Source organism: Rhea americana, unplaced genomic scaffold (genome assembly GCF_003343005.1).
Source record: "Rhea americana isolate MKP2758 unplaced genomic scaffold, rheAme1 scaffold_231, whole genome shotgun sequence".
In the NCBI taxonomy this organism is placed as follows: Eukaryota; Metazoa; Chordata; class Aves; order Rheiformes; family Rheidae; genus Rhea; species Rhea americana.
Genome location: NW_028186348.1, coordinates 1264394 through 1284553, shown reverse-complemented (window position 1 = coordinate 1284553; position 20160 = coordinate 1264394). Strand labels below are relative to the sequence as shown.

Here is a 20160-nt window from a genome sequence, read left to right as displayed (position 1 = left end):
TTAGAGTACACTACAACATCAAAAGAAAACCCAGAGAGAGTCTATGGATTTTTTTTTTTTTTTTTTTTTTTGGTAGCAGGAAAAGTGGGACAGGACTGTAGTGGCAATCAATAGACAGCTGTGGTAACTGTAAAATGCTTGTGTATTTTGAAAGATAGCTGCTCACTGTCTAAAAAAAAAGGATTTTACTTCTAAAAAGTGGCTGCTAGCGATGGGAACCGATGTTGCTTTTCATTCTCAGAAACTTACTTACTACACAGTCACGAGGCTCAGTTCTGCCTTGTTTTAGAGGTGTGAGATCCAGCTAAAGGCTCAGCCTTAAAAAATAGCAGTGCCGTCTGTGCAGTCTGTCTGAAGCATATTATGCATTAGCACTAGTGCATCCTATCTTAGACAAAGAGGCACCTTTATGCACCAATCTAATCAGTATGTTCAGTCATCTTTTAACAGAGTTTCACTGGAATTCCTTAACCACATTAAGAGAAAAGACTCTGCAAACCACCAACCAATCATTCACAGACATTAACTCACCTCATCTCTGAGTATGTCACTAACGGAAGAGGCTGTGTTTAAGCTGATCTGGGACTGACTGCTTATCCCACTGTCATCCTTCTGGTATTCATTGTCCAATGAGTGTACAGAAAGTAAAAGACTACCTCTGGGTTTCAGTGTCTTTGGTCTCTCAGGCGCTTCCAAACTGCTGTCAATTGCAGCATTGTTCCCAAGAGAGATCATTGAAGTGGCACATATTCTTCCAGGATAACGAAAGCTCTTGCACTGAGAAGTGGACCGTGGGCTCTGTGGTTTAGGACTCATGGGCCTACATGGCATATCTTTACCTTCATAACTTGAGAGCTGTGGACATGACGGACTTGACTGATTAAAAGGCAACTGCAAGTCACTGGGACTAAATGGAGATTTCATCCAATATTCCTCTAGAGAAGCATTTAAGTTGTTGCCCAGGGCCTCCTTTTGTTCATCACAGTCTGAACTCTGTGAGTATTTCATGCTCGAGTCATGGGACTGCATTCGTTTCCTCCACATATCTGTTGGTGAAGGAATCAACATATGATTGACTCCATCAACAGGCTCCACAGACGGGTCAGAAGAGTTGGCATCTGTCAAGGAGTCATCAGCTGTTCCTGCTTTCAAAAATGCTTGTCCACTGGAAGTATCCTGTCTCTCTACTGATGTTCTCATCACATGCTCCCTACTTGTGTTAAGACTCTCCGGTGTGGGTGATAAGCTTGCCAAGACAGGCCTTTTTAGTCCATCTGCCTCCTTGCTTTTTAGAAAAGCTTTCCAGGTGCTCTGGCGGAGTTTCACTTTCTCCCTTTCATATTTCAGTGATACTCTTGAGCTTTGCTCAGTGTTTTCTTTTTCTGGAGATTTGGATTCAAATAAGTTTGAAAGGGATTTGTGTGCCAAGGCCAGCCTTGTCCTGAACTTCTTACCCTCAGGGTTTTTGCTTCTTTTGTTTTCATTTTCAAGGAAGGATTTTCGAATTCGTGGGTATTCCAAAGGTTCACTGTCATTGTTTACAGATGAAGCTGAAATGTGTCCATCTGCATATTTGACAGTGGCCAGTGTGGGAGAAGTAGAATTTGTATCTATATCTTCCATCAGTATCCGACCAGAGCCAGAAGCCTTCCTCAGGCTCATTCTGTTGAATAGTCCTGCAGGTCTCTCATAGAATAAATCATCATCATCAGAATATTCAGAGGCATAGCTTTCCTTCCTGTGGAAACCAAACCCAGATGAAAAGCTTTTAAAAGATTGTAAACTTTCAGTGTCTTCATCCTCTCTCCCAGCATCCAGTTCTTCTGTTTTTGCCTTGCTACCAAAGAAACTGCTGCTTCCTTGATTTTCTGCTGTGGTAAGCTTTGTTTTCCTGAAAGATGTCATTTTTGAGAAAACTGAAAACCTGGGAGATTTCCCAGTATTCCCATTCTTCGTTAGTTTTTGCACGGCTTTATGGAGACTGCTGTTACTTCCCAGGGTGTGGTAGGGGCTCTCATCCATCTCCTCACTGTTAGTGCTGCAGGTACTTATATTATCTAGGCCTAGCCTGCAGGCGTTATGGGTCTCCCTTTTCACAGAATAGTTAAAAACATCAGACACATCCAGATTCAGTGCACTGTCTTTGCTAGAGCTGGCTGTGTCTTCCATAGAACACACCTCTTCTTTTTCTCTAGTAGAACGATCTTCACAAATATTTATTTGTTCCTTTGAACCATTACAGCCTTTGGTTCCTTGCTTGCCTGTTTCTTGTTTGGAGGTGATGCTGGGCCCTTGGAAGTCATCATCAGCACCATTTCCCTGACACAGATTGCTTACACTGTCCTTCTCCAGTGTTAATGCAAGGGTTATATATTTGTCTTCATCTCTACCTTGATATTCTTTGAATTCCTCTTCCTTAGTCACCTGGCCATCCCTTGTTTCAGCCCATGACTTTTTCAGCTGCTCTGTTTCTAACTCAAAATCTGTTCTTGTTCCGTGAAGCCCCACCTCAGAAGTTGTAATGGCAGTTCTGCTATGTGATTTCAAGCGTGCTTCATCACATTTATCTGCTCGGTCTTCTGTAACAAGTATATCACTGCCCAAGGGTACAGTAACTCTCCTAGATTCCACCTTTCCACTTGTTACTGTGGAATTACAACAGCTGAAGTCTAAAGATGAAATCAGATCTGTTTTCTCTAATTGCTGTTGCGAAACTTCTGATTTTTCTTCAGCTGTATCCCAAGCAGGGAGTACCTCTGCGCTACTAGGAAAGGGGTGGATGGGCAGAATTTCTTCTTCACAGCTATAGCATTCACTCAGAACTCTTTCTGGATTGTCATGAGCTTTGCTGACAATATGAGGAGACACCAAATCCTTGCTCACTAGGTCTCTCAGTGTTCCAGTTACTGTTTCAGTAGAAAGGTCATCATTCAGTGTCTTGGACTGTAATCCTTTCTGCTCTACAGATATTATAATCAAGGCAGGCTTTAACTCTGGAATATTCGTTAAATGTCTTCCCTGGTGTATATAATCTGATCTGGGAGACATTTCAAGAGCAAAGACACTGTCTTCATCCCTTCCTTGAAAAGCAAGATGTTCATTTGTTACTGGCTCAGAGTGACTATTTAAGGCACCGGTTTTGCAACTCGTACTTTGTTGCATTGAATCTTTGTGCTCTGCCCTAGTGTTACCGCCACCTGGTTGCAATGTAGTTTCCACGACTTTCCAATCAAAGCCAACATTAGAAGGATCCTCTAACCCTCTTTTCCCTACCATGACTTCTACACCTGACAAAATAGAATCAAGGCTATCATCATCCAAAGTGTTCTGCTGTGTTCTACCAGCGGAAACATAGTTCACAGAACAATCCCAACCTGTATTTTCTACAACATCAGGAAAATCTACAAGGTAGGCTGCTGGGTTCTCAGTGTCACCAATGTCAGATTCAACATTAATATCACAAGGGAATCTGTGTGTTTCCAGATACCTCTCTGATTTGTATTGACCTTTTTTTATTAGTTCTTCCACATGTATGATCACTGGCTCACAAGCCATGGCAGATAAAGTCTCTTTTTCTTTTGGATTACACTCACAAGCATCTATCTGTGCTGAAGATAAGCTATCATCACACGTACCTGCTGCTTCTGGGCTAAGGTCACATGTGTCTGATTTAGACTGCAAATTAAAATAAACATATTGGTGAGAACCTGCTGGTTGAGAAAATCGACCCTCATTTAAGTCTATGCTGGTATTAAGGGATCTATTTATGTTAGATTTGCCATCTACTTTTATTGCTTTTTCAGGGCTGACAGCTACCCTTCCTAAGTTTTTCCAAGTGTATTCAAAATCCAGCTCTTGAAGATGTATTCTGGAACATGACCATCTAAATTTGTCTGTCAGATGACAACAGTTCCCCAGGTACTCTCTCTTGCCTTGAGCACTTATATTTTCAGGTACACTATGCCATGTTTTACTTTCTGCAATCTCTGACCTTGTGAGTGGTGGCTGAGATTTTGATTTGAGGTGGCTCTGGTAAAAGAATGAATCTGTTGTCAGTGTGGCCTCTGCACTTTCTTGTTTTATCCTTTTACCCATGATTTCCTCACTGTTAACTGAATTCCCCTTATTGTATTTTATATTGGACATAGCATCTAGTTCATAGTTATAGTCAGATGCCTCAGTGTATCTTTTATGGTAAGTTCCATTTGTTTCAAAATGAATATTAGGCAAACTACAGCTTGGTGCTGCATCTGACTGGAAAGAAAGTTTCTGTACCTTAGGAAAAATCAAACAACTTTCTGAGTTTGCTTTGAAACAAGAAATACTTAATACTGCAGGCTGTTTCTTTTGTCTTGTAATAGCATCTTCAGCAGGTATTGAGTTGGTATAGGATTGCCCTTTACTGCTTTTAAACTCTGCTTTCATTTGCAGTCCTTCTGCTACCAACTTTCTGTCTGTCTTTGATACAATGCCCTGTTCATTCACTTGGTTCTCTGTGTTAGAAATACCACTAGTTACTGTTTGCTCTTCATCTCCCACTTTTTCACATTCTGACTTCGCCATTTGTATGCAAAATTCATTTTTCCTTGGTGCTACTTTTATTTTGGAAGACACTTCTAACTCCACCCACTGGCTAAATTCTGGTTGTTTTGAGTACCTAAACTCATAAAGTGTTGTTTCTGCCTTTGCTTTAGGAAGAGTACAGCATAGATCTCTTTTTTCAGCAGAAATGCAATTTGAATCCAAGCAAGTTTCCCCAGTTACATCACTGGCAACAGATTCTGTGTCTGATGCACTCTCATAAGGCTCAGTTTTTACATCTGACAAAGAATCACTCTGATGTGATAGGGTCTCAAAATAATCTTCATCTGTTTCTTGGTTGGATCCACGTAACTCCAGCTCTGTTGCGCTTGGGATGGAAGAGCTTAGATCATCTTCCAACTCTCCTTCACTGACATAGTTTTCAGCCGGCTCTGGGGTCTATGAACAAAAAGAAAAGAATTAGTTAACTATGAACATGCTACACGATAGTAGGGATTATTAGAAAAATGACTTAAAACACAGTGCATTTATGATACACTGATGACTTTGGAAGTTACTTGCCATTTCAGTTATTGATGTCCTCCTATTTCTATTTCTTCATTTTTGTTTCTAAATGCTTCTTAACTAAAGCTTTTTGATTTTTATTTTTATTTATGCAGAAGCTGAAATATGACTTTTGGGCACATTTTTCAAAGTGCAGTCCCAAGCTACATTTCACATTCAGGTAAGTCAGAAGGAAATTGTTCTTTGTCAGTAGATTTAAAAATTCTCATGAATCCGTCTTCAAATCCAGAGAGGAGGTTTACACTATAAACCAGAGACATAATTGTTACTGTTCAAATTATAAAAAAGCAGTACAAATACCTGCAGAACTGTTCTGCACTTAGATAACTGGAGAGTATTCACATTACAGCCTGAAGCAAAGGTAAAAGAAATTTTTTATCGTATTTTAGAGAAGGTTTATATCAGGAGCACTACACATCCTAGCTATCAGAGCACATGCACATCAGTGGCTGAGAGGAGAAAGATCAAAACCATACATTTAATACTAGAAAATGTCTTTGTACCAAATAGCTACATTCAGAGAGTCTGAGTCTTTTTCTCTTTAACCATCAGAATGAAGTCTGGATATTTCTCAAGTCAAAAGTAGAAAATGAAATCACAGCAAGTCTTGCTGAGGTAAAAACAGTACTTGCTCTCTGTTGGCTTCAAGTACGGCTACAGTCAGAAATTCTACAAATGTAACTAATACAGATATTTAGCTGACTACAACGTCAGTCTATTAACATCTAGAATTAAGGGCTATATGAATGGTAGCCTTTTAACTGTAATGCAGGACACCTATCTCACCAGGTTTTGATAAGGCCATCACCTGAATGATCAGCACATTTCAAAATGTGAAAACTGAGGTAATAAGTAGTGAAACACATTTCTAAAAACCCACAACTGAACAGCAGCAGTCAAATTAGAACACAAGAACCCTTGGCCTTAATCATGCGTCACATCCACCGGCGAGTTCTGTCACAGAGGAGTCCGTCCTTCTACTGGAAGTCAAATTTCAAATCCCAACAAAGCATACATCACAGAGCTTCTAATTCCAGACCCCAAAACATAGAAGGTAAATTGGAAGAGGGAAGGCACTAGGAAAACAAGGTTATTTCCACAGGGAAGCTGTGGTAAACCAAGGAAATAGAGGAGGATGAATAGTTTTGAAGCAAATAAAATGTTGGAGAGAGAAGGGAGATCTGTCTCAATTCTGAAAGTATTTCCTAAGAACATTTTTACCATTCTCTCCTGTACTTATCCAATGTTCAACACTTGAGACATCTCTGAGGGGGCTAAGAATACAAAGATTGGTATTTTCTCTTGACAAAAGAATGAAAATAAAAACTGAATGGGGGAGGGAGGTTCAATGCTTCAAATCAAGCCCAGAAATCACTTTCACACAGTTAAGCCCAACCAAATTGCAATGTAACTGCAACACAAGTCATGTAGCCAGCAGAAAAACATGTCCTTTACTGTGTGCAATCAGTGATACATGTAATTGAGCTCTTCAGTAATGTCAAATCCCACTACCACCAGAACAGAAATGACCAGCATTAAGGCAGTGGAGACTAGCATTTCACAAAATGATAGCACGGCGTGAACTAGGTAGCAGTTGGCTTACACAGCAATGAGCAGAGGAGCAGCTCTTCAGCAGTAACAGCACTGCCTCTTCAACTGTGTTCCAAACGCAAATTTATGGATGGCAATAAACTAAGACAAAAACTGCTCAGGCAAGTAGGAACTCAGTAACGAAGATGGCCAACTGTCCCCATGGACACAAGCAGGTGGCCTGCTGCACTCTAAAAGAGGGACTATGCAGTTCCTTTGATTTCTTTCAGGAAACCAGTTCCAAACCTGAAAACATTTTATAGCCCAATGCCAAAACATTTTCTCTCCCCCCCCCAACATTAATACCCCTAATACCACATACAACCTAGCAGAAATGTTGGCCAAGATAAAACAAGGTACGTAATCTGGGTGCCATCTAGAGGCTGGGATGACGCCCCTGGTCCGACACAGCTTGTGTAGAGAAATAAACACTCCCTTTAACAAATACAAGATGCATTCCAGTCCCTTACTGTGCTACAGAACAAGTTTTGCACCAGTAAAAGGACTGCCCAGCAAACGAGGTGGCAAGCCGGTGAAGAGGCATAAAAATTTACTGTGCTATGTAGATGATAAATGTGCAAGAATTTCTTGGTACAATGTGATTGCACAAATCAGAAAAGTTCATGGCTCCCAGTGTTTTGCATTTGTGATTTATTTCTTCCATTAAGTTTTGTAAACTATTTACATCAGAAATACAATGCAGATATTTTTTATCAAATCAGATAAGAAAATATTAGCAAGGATTATTTGCATAGGTATACTTAAAAGCTACAGTTCACTGGCACTAAAAGAAATCCGAGATTTTAGCAAAAGTACTATGTAGGTCACTCCTGAAATGTAAAATATTAAATTGTACCAATAGTTAATACTCCTAGTGTTCTGGAACATAGAAAGATCATTTGTTTTAGTCAATAAAGCAATTAATCATATCAAATAAAACTTGGAATGCAAAAACTAAAATTCAGACTCAAACAACTTCCCTGCTATTTGAAGAGTATTGCATTGCAATACTCCCTCTGCTGGCCACTTCAAAACAGAATATTTTGCTTCACTACATTTTTGACTTTAGCAGATAGAAGGCATGCATTGTTAGATATCTGATTACTTTTTAACAAAAGCAGGAGTATCTTCTTGCTTGCTTTATAATACCAAGTCAATTCTCATTCTCCCTCCCCCTCTCTCTCTCTCACCTGCTCTCTCTCCCTCTCTCCTGTAATCATTGCCAATAGGACGAGGAAAGGCCAAGCATGCAGCAGCAATGATGTTGGGGGTCAGAGGGAACTTGATGAACTACACGGCTTGTTTGCCTTATACAAAATCTGATCATTTACTCTATTTTTAGAACCATATGTTTTTTTCGTTTAATCAGACCGTTACCATTCTGTAACCACTGTTAACCACACTGTTAACTCAAAGAATACTTTGAAGGAAAGGGTATGTGAGAAATGGGAGGTGCAAGGCAGTGACTGATGTGGAGTCCTGCATTCCAGGACCTCCTCCTGCACAAAATGTGTCAGGACTTCCCTGCTCCACTTGCCTCTACTGACCTTTAGTAGCTGCCTCTCACACAGTTGCCCTGGAGGGTGATCTGCTCTCTGGACTCTTGCTGACATTATAGAAACAGAAAATCAACTTACAGGGTTTGCAGTCAAAAACAACTCTTAAAGGCAGACCGCATCAGATTTGAAGTCAGTGGTCAAATGAAGAACATGGGAAGGATGATTTTCAGACATGGGACTACAAAAAGCTCTCTCTTGCTCATGAGTTCAGGAAGTGAATTCAAGCTCCTTGGTACAGCACAACTTTGCATCCTCACATCTTATTTGAGTTTAGTCTAACTAGGGGACAAGACAGCCAACAGTCAGTTCACTTTCTTCCTCATCTTTCCAAGTAAGAAACTGCTGTCCAAAGAAGGTGTTTTCAAGAGCAGGTCTCTTCAGTTACTTCCGTACTGAAAACTAGACTTCAGCTTAGATAGCACTCCTCTGTGAAAGAGGCAAAGGAAGTGCAGTAACTCATCACACCCCATTCCTCCAATTTCACAAGGTGACGAAAAGGGGAAAAGGTCTTGCAGAAGAAAACCCAGCACAGCAGAACTGTGAGCAGGCAGGAGCAGCAGGTGTGGTTAGACTAGGTCATACCTTCCTCAGCTGTTCCCAGGCTCGAAAAATGCCCTGTGTATCTGCTTACCTATTAACTAATATCCACTCCATATGGTAGGGATTACACGACTCGAGGTAAGCAAGATCCTATTGCTTGATCCATAATATGATTCCTTAGGTGCCCAGGGTTGAATAAACAAAGAAATTTGGAAGCTTATCAGTTCAACCACAGAGAAGAGATGTCTAAACTGAAGTCCAGCTGTCAGCACTGAAGAATCAGGAATACAATAGCTATAGCCTCCTACCTGGTGATTTTGCTTGCATAGCACTGAGTTAGAAGCATGACCAGGCCAAAAAAAAATCTTTGTCTCACTTGATACCATCTTAAGGTAACTTAAAGAAAAATGGCACACAGAACCACACAAACATCCAAAAAGCTGTAAACTTTATCTGAGAAAATAGACATCAACTTCTTTCTTAAACACAAAGATCAAGTGATGTTTAAAAGGAAATAAGAGTATGCAAATCATACACTTTCATGTCTTTGAAGATTCTGCTGGCATTACTCCAGGCCAGAGTAATTCTCAGTACAGCTTATTACTCTTCAGCCAGCCTTTTCACTTGCTTCAATGCTGAATATGCAAAGAGCAGCAGATAGTTTTAACTTCAATGATTTTTTTCATTGCTTGTCAGGATTAGCACTAATAACAGGCATAATTACATTATCGTGTAATTAGAGGTATGATACACAATTGTTCGGGCCAGCCTAAATATTTAATTATACTTATAGTAGCTCAATCATAAATAATTGCCTTGGGAGAGTTCTCCAGACAGGGCAGCTGGGAGGGAACGCAGCTTTCCTGTTCAACTCATAGCACAGAACTCAGCAATGACCGATCAGGCAGCACAGGGAGAAACTCTTTAAAACCACACGCTAACTCTATCTCCTTCGAGGCTGTCAGGGGGACAACATTCCAACCTGCGCGTGTGCAGCCCACAGACAACTGTGTCTTTGAAAAGTGCGTGATTCCGCAGACACTGTGTTTTGGGGTCTCTTAGTTTACTATTATTTCTGCTAACTATTTTCCTGTCATCGGATTTGACTCAAGTTTCCTTTGGAAGTGTTATTACTGTTTCCACCAGGTAGAGAGTGGTTTGTCAGAATCAGAGAAGACATTGCTGAAATCATACTTTCTTTAACAAAAAAGGGGGGAAAAAGTCCATTGGCCTGTAACCTCCTATGTTGCTAATTTTTGTGATCTTTATTTACAGGTGTCTATACAAATCCCCTGACTTCTGCTTCTTCACACAACCATTGTTTATCAAAGTCCAATAGCTAGCTAGGAAGATATTCTTGAGGTAGCAGACAGTCTCCTTTAACACCAAATTCAAAACTCCATTAATAATATTAATTCTCTGCCAATTTTTTTAATAGAAGCCTTCAGCCAACATAATACACCAGAAACTGTGCAGAGATACTGCTTTTACACTTGGAAAACGACTGTTACAACCCCCCTAAAACCCTACATGCAAGATTTAAGTCCTGCAAAAGGCAAAAAGCAAAAGTAATAATTCCTAACGTCACACAGCCAATAACCTCACTCTGTAGGGGAAAGGTTTTTATTTAGGTGTTCAAGTACTGATGTATAACCTGGAGTACTATAATTTGGTCTAGACTTAGGATCCGTATAAGCAGCAGACCCCCGCGTTACACAGTCTGGTCCCAGGTGCCGATCTTCAGTTTTCTGTCACTGTTTTCCAGTCACTTGGCAGACAACAGCCTACCTGGCAGTTGCTGACTCGCCTGTGCTTCGTATTTGAAGTGGCAGGACACCTCAGTTGCCAGCCCAGGTGCTGCCTCCTTGTAACTTTGACAGATGATCCTGGACTGTGATAAGATGGGGTGAGTTTATTTTGCTGCTATTTGTGATATTTTGTTGCGAGGGCTGAGAATTTCTTCCTGCCCCAGCATTACCAGTGTTTACAGCAGTTACCATCTCTTATATTCCAAGTTTTATTACTGCTGCTCTGGCTCTCCCACTGTTTTGTCAGTGCTGAAATAATCTTGGGGTGCATTTTCTGCAACACTCTCTCCATCTGCGATCCCAGCTCCACTGCCCTGGTTAGAGTCAAAGTGTCAAGTTCCATCAGAAGCTTCTGCTGAATTTGCCAATATCTGCTGCTTTGCCAGCTGATCCAGGATCAGCTGCTCCTGCCAACAGCCAAAAGTACAGGCTAATGCCAATTCTTGCAGTGCCAAGGCAAAGGTCATGAATGTTTCACCTGGCAGTTGTGCCTGCTGCCTGAATTGAAACCTCTGAAATATCACACTCTGTCTGAGCTTAATGTGCCCTGAAAGTTTCTTCATCGTTTCTTTAAAGGAGGCAGTTGACACCAGAGTTGTGAAAATCCTCTGATCTTTCACATCCAAAGATTGGAGAAGAGTCCTTAGGGAGTCCTTAGATTTCACTGATCTATTATATCAGCTAAATCTCACAAATAGTCACTGACACCAAGGGACTGGGAAATTTCTTAGTTCCAGCAGTTTGTAGGAAATAACCCTGCAGCAAAATGCAATTGCTCCTCCCCAGTCTTCACTGCTATATCCCAGCCAAATAGGTCACTTAGAGGAAGCCAGAGGGTTCTACACATCCCATCCCTGTACTCAGATAATTCAGGGATGTTTCAGCAGTCTCCTGCAGCAAATTCCTATATAGGCCTAGATAATCACAGTTTTAAGACATCCTTTCTCAATGAGCTGCTATAATAGCCAATTCCACTAGCTCAGAAGAACTAATAATTTTTTAATAATAATAACATAAAACTTTTTATTTAACTAAAAAAATATCTATGAAGCAAACTAAGAGAAAATTTCTATTCTCTGCTGTCATGTAAATGACATAGAGTAGAACGTAAACTGCTATTTAGGCTCTGCAGCTAAAGAATATGCATTTTTCCAGGAAGGTAGACGTCTTAGTTTTCTTTGGTATCCTCTACTTCACAGCTTTGTATTCTGTACAAATAGGTATGCCTAAACTGGGTATTAGATGTTACTACTTTAGAAACAAAAATTAATGTCTCAGTATTTTAGTCCTTCTTTCTACTGGTGTAAGTGCCTAGGTAAACACTTGGAAACCAAGTCACAGGATGCATTTTAATCACTTCCTTCTATCATTAGGGGGAATTCTGTAAAGAAAGTCATTATGAATCAAGAAGAATGTCAAGAAAGGACATGAGTGAGATGGAAATCACTAACTTCAGAATAAACAATGAAAAATTTTTCAGTGTAGATACAACCATTTCCTTGGGCAGTTTAAGTTGGAAAAGCTGAACTGAAGTTTACAGGATGTTTGCTTGCATATATAAGGGAGCTCTGGCCCATCATTTGCTGTTCTGAAGATGGTTGAGATATGGCTTGTTTTTGCAGATTGCTTCCCAAGCTCCAGTCCACTAAATTCACAAGTTTATGCATGTATCTGCACCTGCCCACTGCATTACTGTATCATGGGAACATCCTAGCTGTTTCACTGAAGGTTTTGTCACAGAACAAGCTTGTTAGTGATAGAATAGTGATTTACTCAACATACTTCACATTTTTTCAATGACTTCAACTCTAAGATGTTTAAGTATTGTCCCAACAATACTTTGAGAAGTCTTGAAAAACAACTTGTGACCAGCCATGTCAGGGTTAATCACCAATAGGCCAAGCTGGGGGGACCTGAGACAGCCACAGTACAGGTCTGCCTGCACGTTTTCCTTAGAGAAGGCAGACGCCCAAGCGGCTTGGAACCTTGAAACCTCAGTGCTTTGGAATATAAACCTAAACAACCAACTATTTAAAGCAGAGAAAACTCAGATCAGCCAGAAAAAATGGAGAAAAACAAAGGGGTTGTAAAGGAAGTTTCCCATGCCCAGTGCCCTTGAAGGCCGAGTCCTTTCTTTAGGGCTTCTTCTCACAGAAACTACAACAGCTGTCAGGGTTATAGTAAACCCACCAAAGACTTTTCTGGGAACTATTGCAGATTTTCTGTCATTTCTTAGGTACAGTGCTGCATCTGCTAGTTGCTGTTCCCAGCAGTCTCCCAGTCTGTGCCATGATGCAGACTCCAGTGGTTGTATCTCTCACTGTCTCTGCATTCACTGTCCTTCCCTCCAGGAGCCCACTCCCACTGTACACAAGCAGTTAATCTTCTGCTGTCTACTTGTCCCAAAATATTCATCCAAGGCAAAGAATATGCAGAGCTTCTCTTCTGCTCCTCAGTACAGTCTTTTAAAGGAAAAGAGGAGGACATACAGTACACTGCAAACAAACAAATGGATAAAACAGTTGCCGGAGAGCCCTTTTCGGTCACTTAAACAAAGATTGTTTTACAGCTGTGAGTTCACATGGTAACAACAGCTTGCTTGAATCTAGCTGACATGGACATTGGAGAAAGTGAAGTAACATTTCACAGCACAGCAGTATGACAACTGACCTCCCCATTCCATGCAAGGAACGAGGCAGCACAGCCAGAAATTGTAATCTGAGATAAGAACTTGACTCTGCTGCACGGCCCCCTGTGATCAGCAACCCACTTCTCAATCCAGGATAGAATTTAGAGACATCGGGAAACAAAAAACGACTCCTCTTTTCCAGATTTGTGGAGCATTTACAGAAAGAGTCCTCAAAACAGGACTTCCAATTTCAGGTGGCAAAAATGTTTTCAGGCATAGAAAGAATACGCTGCCTCTGCTGTAGTGCTATCCTGCTACATCCAAAAAGTGCAGGCTGATCTAGAACTACCTCGTTAGGGAAGAAGAAAGGTCACAGGAGCAGCAGGAGAAATCTTGTGCTACTTCCAGACCTTCAAAGCCTACCTTTCCGGAAAAAAAAAAAAAAAAAAAAAAAAAAAACAGGGGGATTTTGACATAAGGAGGGGATGTCTGGATTAAACAGAAAAGAAAAATGTCTGGGATCCTGTAGAACAGGAAGTTAGTATCCACAAATATTCAGTAAATTAGAGACCAGGCAGTAAAAGGATTTTTTTCACAGGTATCCCACATGACAACTGCCTAGCTTTGCTAAAAAGCCTAAATTTTGCCTTTCAGAGCAGTGGATTGAAAGAAAGGTTGTGTTATCTTTTTCCTGAGTTCATTTAAGGAGATTTTGCAAAGTAGCTTCATTTGCCTTCTCAGCACAAATGCCAGGCATGCACCCAAAGAAGATCATACTACTAACACCCAACAGTGTTGTCACAGGTCTCATGATACCAACTGAAAGGGACTTTTTCAAATTATACCTCACTGAGCACGAGTGCTAAGCGAGGGGGACAAACTCTAGTGAAACAACCTCCAGCACAATCAAACATGCTCTTAAAGCTTCCACTTCAGAATTACATGTCTATAGTGGCATATACACTTTCATAAATACAGAGAATGAGTTTATAAAGAAGTTTATGTTTGTATAAAGTTAACAAGTGCAGGTTCGGCAAAGACCAGTATTGCATTTGTATCTTAGTAAGCACTAAGAGCTGCAATAGCACTGGCCAAGCTCACAGTGAACAACTCACCAGTTCATCTACTGCATAGATTCCACCAGTTTCAAGATTATAAATATGTGGGGCCAGATCCTAGTAGTTTATATTGCCATGAAGCATGTATCTGTTCAGTGGTTCATTTCTTTAATGGAGTTACTCAGTATGGAATCATTTATCAAGCAAAGGTGCCAGGAACATCCCCTCGCATGGAATCTGGCTTTCTCTTGTCCCTTAATAGAGTAAGGAACTAATGGATCAGGTGAAGGGAGTATAATAGCTCCTGCCAGTAATTGCTGCTAAGGAAGAGTTTTATTAATGCAATTCCTGCCTACCTCTGTAGATATAGAAGATTATTGTTCCAGTTCTTCAGCAACTGCTGGACCCAGTGTGCCAAGTGATCATTAAACGCCTGAGAGAGTACAGCAGGCTTGATGCAAATGACTGCCCTAACAAAACATTGCTCTTCTCACCAGCTGTGTTTCATTGAGCTATCACAATAAACATGCTGCTCGCTGGAAAGGTTCTCTGATGAGGCAGACAAATTGTGGCTCCAACTGTCTTACCTAGAAGCTTTCAGAAAATCCTATTCATTACTCATCAGGCACTTAATGGTTTCTGAAGTGACTACTTCTTACAAAACATATGATTCAGCAGTACAAGGGAGAGCTGAAAGACCTCCTGGGTTATGAAAAACCCTTCTTTTTAATTCTTTAAAAAGAAAAAAGAACAGAACCATGAGGTAATTGTTTAGGGTTCCTTTTTATTATTGAACCATGCACACTTTTGTGGCAATGTCAAATTGTAACGACTATGGTGTTAGGAACAGGACCAGTCACTTTCAGGTGAGATTAGTGTTCTGATTTGTTATTGTACAGTGGAAGCTGCATGGAGTCTGCAGCGCTGGCCTTGCTCCAAATGAAGCCCTGCACTCTGAAATGAGATGCACATTTTTCCCATGTCCTAATAGCCTCTTCTACCCCTGCCCCCTCTTCTTTTATTAGTCACTGGGAATAGACGGCTTCTTTCCCAGGCGGAACGCTTTGGCTGCTTTGCTGCTCGACTGTGTGTACCAAGTTGAGATAAACAATGTTCTGATTTAACCTCTCCTCTGGGACGCAAGACAATCCAAAGAACTGGAGTTCAGCTGGACTTTGCCAGATGTCCAGCATTACCTTGGCTCGCTTCGCGTTATGCCATAATGCTTTTGTGTGTAACATGAACACAGTGAGTCTGAATCCACTGCTATTCACTGCCATTTGAAATAACAGGATAAAAGAGAGAGAATTTCCTCAAAGACCTAGATACTGCTGGATGTGCTTCCAGTATTTCTTGAGGTATTAATAAGCATATCTTTGCCTCCTGTTGTCACTGTGCATCTATATATATACTGCTGTCCCATATCACTTTGAGTATTGAAAAAGCTGAGAAAAAATCTGACCATGGAGGCAAGGTGGTGCCACCCTCATAGTAGCTGGAAGGATAGGAGTGTAACATTGAAATACTAAAGGATAAGGCTTTAACAGTCAAAGACTAAAAGCTTCACATAGAGGGAAACATCTAAGATGTGGTATCAGTGTGCTAGTACTTTGATGAATTAAATTGCTTGGGGAAAACTGAAGTTCTGCCTCTTTTTTTTTTTCATGTGGTAAAGTATAGATAGAAAGACTTCACCTATTCACCTTAATGGTATTCCTTTACAGAAAAACAGATTACAGAAAGGCAGAGATACAGAAATCAATGTTGCATTCACACCCTACAGTCCAATATTTTATTTCATTTTTTTTTCAGGAGAAAAACTGCAGTGTCAAAGATGCAAAAACAGAAGTAAAGAAAAAAAATCAGATAGCTATGGAATATTCTCCAGGTTACAGTGATAGAGAGCAGTTAAAGCTACAAAAGAAGATGGAATTGAGATTTACGGACCTGACCACAGTTAGCCACTAGTGTAGGACCGCTGCTGATATCAGCATGATCAAGTATTCAGTTCCCACTCCAAGTTTTATATATATTTGCAGAATTTGTGCTGTTAGCTTTATTTGCCATGTATAAAATACTTGTGGAGCATTACAATGCAACTAAAGGCTTGAAAGTGTTAATCTTCTAGAGATACTGGATTTTTGAACAAAGCCTGCAGTAAGGCTCTTGCTGTAAGGTTCTTCCTAGAGCTCCCAGAAGATAGAGATGTGTGGAATGCTTCCTGCAACATTTCATTTCAAAGCTCTGGTGGCCAAGTTTCACAACATTGAAATTTATAGTTTTTTTTTTTCTGACATTCAAGAAAAAAATTCCTGACTATGCACCAAGCCAACTGTTGGCGAGAGGAAAAGCATTTCATGTAACATACCAAATCTGAGTACATTCCTTTTATCCCCAGTACAGCACAGGTCACAAGCCAAAGGCAATCATCAAGCTTGGAGAAGGATGATGAGCAATGGTACATGAAAAAACAGGCTACATGAAGACTGTGTCTGCAAAGTGACCAATACCTTCCCTTCCCCACCTTCAGAACAAATTACACCACTGTGCAACAGTGATGAGTCAAGGGAACAAGTCTCACACTTCCTATATCAGATAAGAGGACCTACTTAATTTCTTCAGCTGGGGTAATCCTAGGAAGTGTTCCAGAACATTTCTGTTTCTTGAGTATTGAGAAGCATAAAGTCAAGTTTGTATTCTGCAAAAAAACCTACTGGGTCCACTGGCAAGCACCTGAATGCTTGCTGCTGCTGGACAGCAAAGGGAGATAATTGCGCCCTCACACTGTGCGAGCTGAGGTTACCTTTCTCAAGCTCTTCTGAAAGCTCCACCAAATCAAGTACTAGGGGACAGCCTGGAGCTTTCAACTGAGACTCCTCAGGAAAAAGCCCTTGAGATTCAAGAGTGTGAAAATCTTCCCATCCATCTGTGAAATAGCTATTATTCCTTGTGTCTCTTACAAAACCAAACCAAACCAAACCAAAAAAACCACCACCACCACCACCAACAAAACAAGCCTGGTACTATATTACGTAGATACATTACTAAAAACTTGTACTGACTTTGATTTAGTTGTGTCATACAACTTTTAAGCCACAATACAAACACAGGAAATATTTGGATACTAATTAGCAACAAGAGGGAACACTACCAAATCAATTAATGGCCTCATAATAATTAATCCGTACAGCTCACTGGACAGAAGCATGTCTTATTTATGGAACCTTTGGATAATAATGCAACATACATTACCAGATGGAATCTGTAATACTAACCAAAGAAAACACAAACTTTATAGATCTTGTAACACTATACACTTAGACATAGTTTTTTAAATAAATTTATTTAAAAACAACATATATATTTGCTTAAGACTAGGTTTTAAGGAATATTAAGTAATAGTCATTACATGGTTACCCCTCAATCTCTCTCAAACAATCTATCCCAGGATGAATGCTAACATTTAAATCCCCCTCAGAATCAGAAACAGAGAAATACCTTTTCTGTCTAGAAAAGACACTCAGTTATCCCTGAATTTTTGTATAAAGTTCTTGTGCAGCAGCCTTTTCTGGATGAAGTTTGTGATGCAGAATATAGCTTCCTATTTTGATAGCATCACCAAATAAAGAATATTGATTGCATGTACTACAGCTTGGTTTCTCCTTGCCTAGAATAGTGATTTACTCTCACTGCATACATAAGCTAGCTGCAGAATATCATTTTAGTTCTCAGAAGTATGTTGCAAGAAACAGAACAGAAAGTCTAATTCTTAACACAGATATGGAAGACTCACATTGTATCAGAGTTTGTTGAACAGTATTACTCTTAAAATTACTCCTATTTTCTTATTACCACAGCTCCTAGTAAAGGTATGAATTAGCACAGCTCCTCTGCAGATTCAAAGCAGGAGCGTGCCCTGCCCCTCACGTCTAAGCAGTTTTATTCACACTGCATATGCAAATCTGTTTGTTTCTTCAAATCTGCTACTTTATCTTAAACTACAGCTGCTAGTGATAGGCTGGTCTTGAAAAGCTTTGGGGAACTGCCTTGTTATTCAGGTCAGTCTGGTCAGCCAGAATAATCAACTTCATCAAAACACCAGGAAAGAAAAACAGATGTGTATATGGACTGTTCTGTGCACAGGACATACACAAAAGCGCGGTTTACAGGAACTCTTTTCCCACAGTCTCTACCTCCAAACTACTAGTGCAAATAGCCCTGGATCAGGTGAACTACCCTTCGGGAGTTTCAGCACGGAATTTTCAGTAAATAATTACAGAGCCACGGGATCAAGGATTCCTCATAGGAGACTTGGGATTCATGGAAGATTTGATCGTAAGAGGGAAGATCCCACAGATGTATGTAGCGTTTACCATGAGATACATGCAGGAGGTTACCCCACAGTAATCTCTGACCTCATGCAGGATTTGCTGGGTGAGGTTTTACAGTGAGCAGTTATGTAAGCAGCACTAGGAAACTACGAAAGTCTTTCAGAAGGGAAAAACAGCAGCTCAAAAGCAACCAGAGAGAAAGGAAATCAACTTTTTACTCTCCAAATTGAGATTTCAGTATGAAGGACTATCTTTAGCCTAAACCTAGAAACAGTGATAAATCAGAGGGAAATGATTCATCATCAACACAGACTCATAACTCAGCACCACAGAAAAGCCGACATGCTCTGAACTCAGCCCTAACTTACACTGCAGCAACCTGTCAGCCTGCTCACATCCCTGCCCATGGGATCTTCCCACTCTCCATCCCTAAGGGGGACTATTCCCCCTACCAGGGAGACTGCCCTGGAGAACATCACTATGCACCAACTAGATTTAGATCAATCCATTTCAACAAGTAAGGCTAATATTCACATATAGCTTGATTTACCCATGCCCAATAAACATACAAGTCCTCAAGAAATAGGGGGGTAATCCACTACATTTAAAGTAGCAGTTTCCATGGAAAACCTGTCTCCAAATGGGACTTTTTGCAAGTTTTCCAAGCTAGTGAAAACAAAGGCACTGTCCTCGCCACGTGTAACAGGACTATTTTGTCTGTTATTTTCACCTGGCCACCTCTTCGTTTAGAACCGACACGGAACCAACGGAAGGCTCTGCTGGCTGGCGCCAGGAAGGCGCCCTTCAGCTCCCACCCTCCGGCCCGCGCGACATGCCCTGCTCCCTCTGAGGCAGTGCAGTTGTGGTTTTAGTTGGGGCTGGGTGCAAGCCCCAGCTTGCACACACGGTCTGCACGTCTCCCCTGCTATTCGCACTGTGAAGCTCTAAGGAGTGAAGCTCCTCAGGCCTCTTCTCTGATACTGTTTTAGTCCTATTGGTCAAGATGTTAATTTTGCTCTGAATGCAGCTAATAACAGCACTTTCGTTTTGATAAGAGTAAGACTCCTCTAACGAAGCAAGAACATAGAATCAAGGTACTAAAATAAGAGCAGCTTTGAGACTGGGCAGCTGACCATATGCCACTTGCTTTTGCTTTATATTTTTAAAATTTTGTGTGGACTACAACGTAGTGAGTTGCAGGCTATCACAGCTAGCCCATTTCCTACTGCCCCACATCTCACAAAAGAATGGGAACACTGGATCAGACTAAAGGTCTCTCTAGCCCAGTATCTTATCTCCAATAGTCAATAGGACATTTTGTAAAAAAGAGACCAGACTAGGACAAGCTCCTGGTGACATTCCTGAAGTACAGTCTTTCAGATCCATCCTTAAACACAGTCGTCAATGCCACAGCATTAGTAATGGGGTCTCCTGTTTGGGTTTTTGCTTTAATAAGTATCATTTCCTGCCCTTGACAGCATAGTGATACATGCCAGCACAGTGGGAAACAAATTTAAGAATCTCATTTCTTCTAGCAGG

The 20160-nt window shown here is 40.7% G+C and overlaps 1 protein-coding gene across 1 annotated transcript in view; it reads right to left on the bottom strand.

Moving 5' to 3' along the window:
- Positions 1-20160, bottom strand: part of LOC146595254 (uncharacterized) — a gene marked incomplete at its 3' end in the record, with an annotated part of 208796 nt that overhangs the window by 114940 nt on the left and 73696 nt on the right. Inside the window, exon 2 of the mRNA XM_085306114.1 lies at positions 532-4980. Coding sequence (XP_085162240.1) covers positions 532-4980 — 4449 coding nt within the window. The remainder of the gene's footprint in view (positions 1-531; positions 4981-20160) is intronic.